The sequence below is a fragment of the Procambarus clarkii genome, chromosome 27 (assembly GCF_040958095.1).
Source record: "Procambarus clarkii isolate CNS0578487 chromosome 27, FALCON_Pclarkii_2.0, whole genome shotgun sequence".
Lineage (NCBI taxonomy): Eukaryota > Metazoa > Arthropoda > Malacostraca > Decapoda > Cambaridae > Procambarus > Procambarus clarkii.
This window is the reverse complement of record NC_091176.1, coordinates 14,794,118-14,802,208: the sequence shown is the minus strand read 5'-3', so window position 1 is coordinate 14,802,208 and position 8,091 is coordinate 14,794,118. Positions and strand designations below refer to the sequence as shown.

The window sequence follows — 8,091 nt, the reverse complement described above, 5'->3', positions numbered from 1 at the left end:
TTGGAAGGTATCTTTTCTCTAAGCACTTTTGGAGAAAAGAAAATGAAAAACTTTACAATGATGAGACACACTTAAAGATCAGATAGATCGTCTCTCCCTATCTCTCAATTACCTCACCTCTATCAATAACACATTCACGAACGTATGGGATGTAGTTGAGAATGCCAGTGTTGTTTACACAGCCTACCCCACCGTGTTATTGCTGTGTTAGAGCGTACAACTAACCTTGTTGGGAGGTTGTGTTATTTGGTTGATACATGCAGGTGTTTCATGATACATGCAAGTGATACATGCAGGTGTTTCATGAAGACGTTTGACACGTGTGACAGAGAGTGAAGGGGTCTCACGGTGGGCAGTAACGAAGCAACAGATAAAGTAGGGCGGCGGATGGTCTGTTTCGTACAGATAATAAGTTTAGTAAAGCTGGCTTGTGCTTGTGTCTAATATTTCTATATTATGTGCCCTTTGTCGTCCGTGCCCTTTGTCGTCCGTGCCCTTTGTCGTCCGTGCCCTTTGTCGTCCGTGCCCTTTGTCGTCCGTGCCCTTTGCCGTCCGTGCCCTTTGTCGTCCGTGCCCTTTGTCGTCCGCGCTCTTTGTCGTCCGCGCTCTTTGTCGTCCGCGCTCTTTGTCGTCCGCGCCCTTTGTCGTCCGCGCTCTTTGTCGTCCGCGCTCTTTGTCGTCCGCGCCCTTTGTCGTCCGCGCTCTTGTCGTCCGCGCTCTTTGTCGTCCGCGCTCTTGTCGTCCGCGCTCTTGTCGTCCGCGCTCTTGTCGTCCGCGCTCTTGTCGTCCGCGCTCTTTGTCGTCCGCGCTCTTGTCGTCCACGTCTGCTGTTCATCAATGAGGAAATAAAATGCTGCCCAACGCTGAGGAGGAAAATAACATTTTATTATCTGAGGAAAACACTCCCAACTCGGCAACAAAGACAACAAAAATACATATTAAACAATAGCGGCGCCTACAGAAGGACCTGTGAAGCAACCACACAGCTTCCAACTACTGTAAATAGGTACCAAGAATACCTATTTACTGCTAGGTGAACAGGAGTGCATCAGGTGATGAGGAAACGCCCTCGACCCTTTCTGTTCCGTTTGGGACTCGAACCCGGAATTCCCGAGTGTGAGTCGAAAACGAACCCGCCTGTACGTTTTCCGATCCTATATGCGAGATGTTTAAGATGACTGTAAGTTTCCAGCTGGGAGATGGCGAGATGTTCTTAAGAAGAACACGATGAACCCCACAAGAAACATGTCAGCTTCTTGAGGGGTGGCATCCTGGTGAGGGTCAGTAGTTCCTCCTTGGGGGGGGGGGGGGTATATATATATATATATATATATATATATATATATATATATATATATATATATATATATATATATATATATATGTGTCGTACCTAGTAGCCAGAACGCATTTCTCAGCCTACTATACTAGGCCTGATTTGCCTAATAAGCCAAGTTTTCATGAATTGTTTTTCGACTACCTAACCTACCTAACCTAACCTAACTTTTTCGGCTACCTAACCTAACCTAACCTATAAAGATAGGTTAGGTAGGGTTGGTTAGGTTCAGTCGTATATCTAAGTTAATTTTAACGCCAATAAAAAAAAATTACCTCATACGTAATGAAATGGGTAGCTTTATCATTTCATAAGAAAAAAATTAAAGAAAATATATTAATTCAGGAAAACTTGGCTTATTAGGCAAATCGGGGCTTGCATAGTAGGCTGAGAAGTGCATTCTGGCTACTAGGGACGACATTATATATATATATATATATATATATATATATATATATATATATATATATATATATATATATATAATATATATAATATATATATATAATATAATTTATGCTCGTATATAGTCACAAACAAATACACTGAAAATAGTTGAAGGTCAGGGGCCGTAATCTGCAAATAGAATAACAACACACCTGAGAGATACGGTGTGGGAGGTGTACCACGGAAGGTGTACCACGGGAGGTGTACCACGGGAGGTGTACCACGGGAGGTGTACCACGGGAGGTGTACCACGGGAGGTGTACCATGGCAGCTGTACCACGGGAGGTGTACCATGGGAGCCCTCAACTCGGCCAGAGGGAACAGTCAATCCGTCCTCTTGCCTAATACGTCGCGTCGTTCAGACGTACTCGTCAACAGATATAAACACCGTAATACGAACATTTTTTTTTTTACTCGATACGTTAGGTGGGTTGCTTGGGTTCGTACGTTTCTGCTTACGCAAAACGGTTGCATTTTTAACGGAGTGGCGCATTGCGAGACTGGGTTGCCCCCGAGAGCTCGCCTTCAATTGTTAAACGTTGTGTTTGAGTGTGTTGAGGGGGGGGGGGGGGTTCCCCAGTGGTGATAATGTATTTTGAGATAGTAGAGGGTAAAGCACTCGCGCGTGCGGTGGTGCACGCACAGACTCGCGTAAACACACACACACACACACACACACACACACACACACACACACACACACACACACACACACACACACACACACACACACACTGTTCGGAATCGCACAGATGTGCACATTCACAGACACACACTGCTGGTATCACATGCGTAGCTGCGCATACCTACAATCGCCGTTATTACCTTAGGTGCCTTGTTCTACAGTTGCAATAGCCGTGCTGCCAATAATAGCCGTGTCTGCCAGTTGCAGAAGCAATTCGCCCATTCGTACGCAGGTGTCAATCACCCAGCACGTGTTTTAACGGGTCAAAATTGCATATATATATATATATATATATATATATATATATATATATATATATATATATATATATATATATATATATATGTCGTACCTAGTAGCCAGAACTTACTTCTCAGCCTACTATTCAAGGCCCGATTTGCCTAATAAGCCAAGTTTTCCTGAATTAATATATTTACTATAATTTTTTTCTTATGAAATGATAAAGCAACCCTTTTCACTATGTATGAGGTCAATTTTTTTTTATTGGAGTTAAAATTAACGTAGATATATGACCGAACCTAACCAACCCTACCTAACCTAACCTAACCTATATATATAGGTAAGGTTAGGTTAGGTAGCCAAAAAAAGCTAGGTTAGGTTAGGTAGGTTAGGCAGACGAAAAAACATTAATTCATGAAAACTTGGCTTATTAGGCAAATCGGGCCTTGCATAGTAGGCTGAGAAGTGAGTTCTGGCTACTAGGTACGACATATATATATATATATATATATATATATATATATATATATATATATATATATATATATATATATATCTTTAAGCTTGATTAGGTTAGGTTAAACTAGGTTGGATTAGATTATGCTGGAAAGATTAACTTGCGCTTAGTTAGATTACGTTATGCTAGGGTACGTTAGGTTAGATTGGATTATTCAACCAAAGTCCCTGTTAACAGTCTTAAGTATGACCCGTGTGGGTATGACCCCATGACCTACCTGGACACTGATGTAATGACTCCCCGACGATGATTTGCGTCGCCCAAGTCATTAGCCCAAGTGTCGGACCCCCGCGTTCTCTCATCTGGCGCCCGCAAGATCTCGGCTCCAATCGTAATTGCTCTACTACTCGATGGTCAGATTCAGGTTCAATCTCTCTCTCTCTCACACAACTAATTCTTAATCTCTGATGTCGCTGTAAATATGGATGTGAAGGGAAGCATACTTCCCTTGGAGGATATTAACGATCAAGAATCGATGCAAGTTTTTGTGCGTTCGCGCCATATTGTATCTAAGGGTTATTTCTCACAGGTTTCAAGGTGCCAAAGTAGTTCCAATATCGTGTGCATGATAATGTGTGTCTTGGAAGAGTCTAGTTTGGTTGTTCTCGTAAAAGTAATGTTTTGGTAGTTGTGGTAGGCGCACATGTGCGTGTGTGTGTGTACTCACCTAATTGTACACACCTAATTGTACACACCTAATTGTGCTTGCGGGGGTTGAGCTTTGGATCTTTGGTCCCGCCTTTCAACTGTCAATCAACTGGTGTACAGGTTCCTGAGCCTATTGGGCTCTATCATATCTACATTTGAAACTGTGTATGGAGTCAGCCTCCACCACATCACTGCCTAATGCATTCTTTTATTAACTACTTTGACACTGAAAAAATTCTTTCTAACGTCTCTGTGGCTCATCTGGGTACTAAGTTTCCACCTGTGTACCCTTGTTCGTGTCCCAGCCGTGCTGAAGAGTTTGTCTTTGTCCACCCTGTCAATTCCCCTGAGAATTTTGTAGGTGGTTATCATGTCTTCCCTTACTCTTCTGTTTTCCAGGGATGTGAGGTTCAGCGCCTTTAGCCTTTCCTCGTAGCTCATTCTTCTCAGTTCCGGGACGAGCCTGGTGGAATACCGCTGAATCTTCTCTAACTTTGTCTTGTGTTTAACTAGGTATGGACTCCAGGCTGGAGCAGCATATTCCAGGATTGGTCTTACATAAGTGGTATACAGGGTCCTGAACGATTCCTCACACAAGTTTCTAAAGGCAGTTCTTATGTTGGCCAGTCTAGCATATGCCGCTGATGATATTCTTTTGATGTGGGCCTCTGGGGACAGGTTCGGTGTGGTATCAACCCCCAGATCTTTCTATATGACTCTTGCAGGATTTCACATCCCAGATGATACCTTGTGTTCAGCCTCCTGCTCTCTTCGCCTAATTTCATTACCTTACACTTTCCTGAGTTGAACTTTAGCAGCCATTTTCAAGACCATTCCTCCAGTTTGTCTAGATCATCCTGTAGTCTCTGTCTATCTTCATCCGTCTTGATTCTTCTCATAATTTTTGCATCATCAGCAAACATTGAGAGGAATGAGTCTATACCCTCTGGAAGATCGTTTACATATATTAGAAACAGGATGGGTCCAAGTACTGAGCCCTGTGGGACTCCGCTGGTGACATCTCGCCACTCTGATGTATCCCCCCCCCCCGCTTCACAGTTACTCACTGTTTCCTGTTGCTTAGATACTCCCTTATCCACTGGGGCACCTTCTCTTTTACTCCTGCCTGTTGCTCCAACTTTTTTAACAGCCTTTTATGGGGTACTGTGTTAAAGGCTTTTTGGCAGTCCAGGAAAATGCAGTCGGCCCACCCTTCTCTTTCCTGCCTAATTTTCGTTGCCTGGTCATAGAATTCTATTAAACCTGTGAGGCACGATTTACCATCCCTGAACCCATGTTGGTGGTGCGTTACAAAGTTATTTCCCTCCTGATGCTCTACGAGCCTTTTCCTCACGATCTTCGCCTTTCATGGTATACAAGTTAGGGAAACCGGCCTGTAGTTCAGTGCCTCTTGCCTGTCACCCTTCTTGTATATACTGTACTTACTGTATATATATCTTGTGTGTGTGTGTGTGTGCGTGTGTGTGTGTGTGTGTGTGTGTGTGTGTGTGTGTGTGTGTGTGTGTGTGTGTGTGTGAGCGTGTGTGTGAGCTCCACACTCCACACGCTGCATGCACTGTATATGGAGTGTGCGTGCATTTGAATACTGTGTGCCGAGTCTGTGAGTTTTAGGGAGCTTCAGTAAAACTAGTTTTACTGGATATGTTAATGGATTAACTTGAAAACGAGAATGTTTTCACGTTTTAAAAACTTGTCCCAAAGTTTTCTGTATTCTCTGGAGTAATAATTTTTCAGGTACAGCCTTGGCTATAATCTCTTTCTTGAAGGCAGTAGACTGAACTTTGGCATTCATCATCTTTAAGTTCAGCTTAGACGTCCCCCTGCCCTTTGTGAAAGTCTTTTATCTATAAACCTTATGATCTTGACCTTGAAGTTTAACCTCCAGGATCTTAAGCTGGAACTTCAACTGCAGTGACCTTCTGCAGAAACATCTTTGACACTTATCTTAGATTTAAGCACTTATGGTCTAGAGTTTGGCAATACAAATATTTATACTAATCCCTTAATGCCTTCAAAGTAGCAATCAAAATCTAAAATTCTAAAGACCTTCCGTGGTAGAAGGAATACCAGTTCAGGTACTGAGAGAATAAAATACATCTCAAAGGGAAAAAGTAGCTTAGGCTATTTCTTCCCTCCTTGGAGGAATGCCAGCCCTTCACGGGCTCACCAAAGCCCGTGCTACTTGGAACTTTTTGTTCCAGGTAGTGAATCTTTAACAACAACAACAATAATAATCTTCACAGAGATGGAGTTCTCATTATCAAAGCCTAAGTCAACTATTGATCTTCAAGGTGCAACACAGAACAGTCGACTAAATTTCACAGGTTTCTATTTACTGTTGAGTGAACAGAGGCCATAGGTAAGGGTGTCCTAACTCATCACCCTGCCTGGGAATCGAACTCCGGTTATATTGGTTTCGAACCAATTACCAACGCTCGTAATGCCTTCAAGAACTCGGATAAAGCTTCCATCCAATTTTTATTTTCTTCAGATGTTAAACGCATCCTTGAGTACGCAGCTTCACTACCCAATCCCCAGCATAAAAATTTGCATAAAATTATGCAACAAGACTCGTTCTCTTGAGCTTAGTGGAATTAAATACGAGAGGAGACACGATAACGACATGAAAGATTACAAAGCAAATTGATAAATTAGAAGTAAGAGCAATATTCAGTACTAGGAACAGCAGATCCAGAAGGTAAGTATGAGGAGCAAACACCAAGCTAGAATGATTATATATATAACACTTGGAGGAAACCTGAGAACAATGAGGTTAATTTGACGATTGCGTGACGTAATTCTACCCAACCCCTTGGACCATCGGGAATTGAACGCCGACCACGCAACAAGCCAGGTCGCTGCTCTTCCATCCAGTCCAAGTGGCAGGGAGAAACAGAGACCATAAATGTAAAGGAGATACAAGAGTCGCAAGTGTCAGAACAACTTCACTGTTAAGTCGTAAAGAAGTGGAATGAGTTGGGCGAAAAGTGGTCGAGTCTAATTTAATACTCAGTTTTAACTGTGCGATAAGATAGACGAGACACTCTACCCGGTGTAACCACAACTAGGTGAGTACTGTGAGCGTTGTGTGTGTGCCTCGGCTTTGTTGTTTTGGCCACAGGAACCTGCGGTGTCGAGGAAGACCAACACGGAGAGAAAGCAACAGGGAAGGGAGAGAGAAAGCAACAGGGAGGAGAGAGAAAGCAACAGGGAAAGAAGAGAGAAAGCAACAGGGAAAGAAGAGAGAAAGCAACAGGGAGGAGAGAGAGAAAGCAACAGGGATGGGAGAGAGAAAGCAACAGGGAAAGAAGAGAAAAAGCAACAGGGAGGGGAGAGAGCAACAGGGAGGGGGAGAGAAAGCAACAGGGAGGAGAGAGAGAGAGCAACAGGGAGGAGAGAAAGTGAGAGAAAGCAACAGGGAGAGGGGAGAGAGAGAGACAAAGCAACGTGGGAGAAGGAAGAGAGCGAGAAAGCAACGGGGAGAAGGGAGGGAGAGAGAAAGCAACTAGGAGGGGAGAAAAGACAACAGGGAGGGGATGGAGAGAAAGCAACAGGGAAGGGGAGAGAGAAAGCAACAGGGAGGGGAAGAAAGAAAGAAAGCAACAGGGAGGGGGAGAAAGAAAGCAACAGGGAGGGGAGGGGAGGGAGAGAAAGCAACAGCAAAGAAGAAGAAGAAAGCAACAGGAATGGGGGATGGAACGCGTGACTGGGACCAGAGAGAGGAACGGGGATTTTGACAGCAAGATATCATAAGATATTTTATCATCTGTGATATCAATTACGTTCCAACCATTCACCATTAATACAATATATACATACATTAATACAAGATATACATACATGAATAAAGCGCCGTCAAACTAGAAACTTAACCAGTTTTTTGTGGGAAACTGGGTTTGAATGTATTTATTGGAATACATTGCAAGCACTGGTGAACCTAGCCAGATGCACCGGGATAGGAGACCTGAGATGCATCCCACGACCTTTGCAACATCCTCGATCCACTTCCGGTCATTCCATTGCCGAGTTACTGAAATTAATATTAAATAGTTCTAAATAAAATAATTTGCAATTGTAATAATTATTTCAATTATGATATTAATTTATTTTAATTTTAATTAAGACAGGAATAAATTAATAAATATTTTAATTGTAATAATTATTGTAAGAATAATATACTAAATTGCTTAAGAGCTA

The 8,091-nt window shown here is 42.8% G+C and overlaps 1 protein-coding gene across 1 annotated transcript; it reads right to left on the bottom strand.

Annotated features, from left to right (window-relative positions):
* Positions 1-449: 449 nt before the first annotated feature.
* LOC123762788 (treponemal membrane protein B-like) lies at positions 450-6,398 on the bottom strand. Its single transcript, XM_069332092.1, has 2 exons — positions 6,324-6,398; positions 450-863 (listed from the first exon to the last, which is right to left on the bottom strand). The coding sequence occupies exons 1-2, from the start codon at positions 6,396-6,398 to the stop codon at positions 450-452; spliced, it is 489 nt and encodes a 162-aa protein (XP_069188193.1).
* Between the last annotated feature and the right edge of the window lie 1,693 nt (positions 6,399-8,091).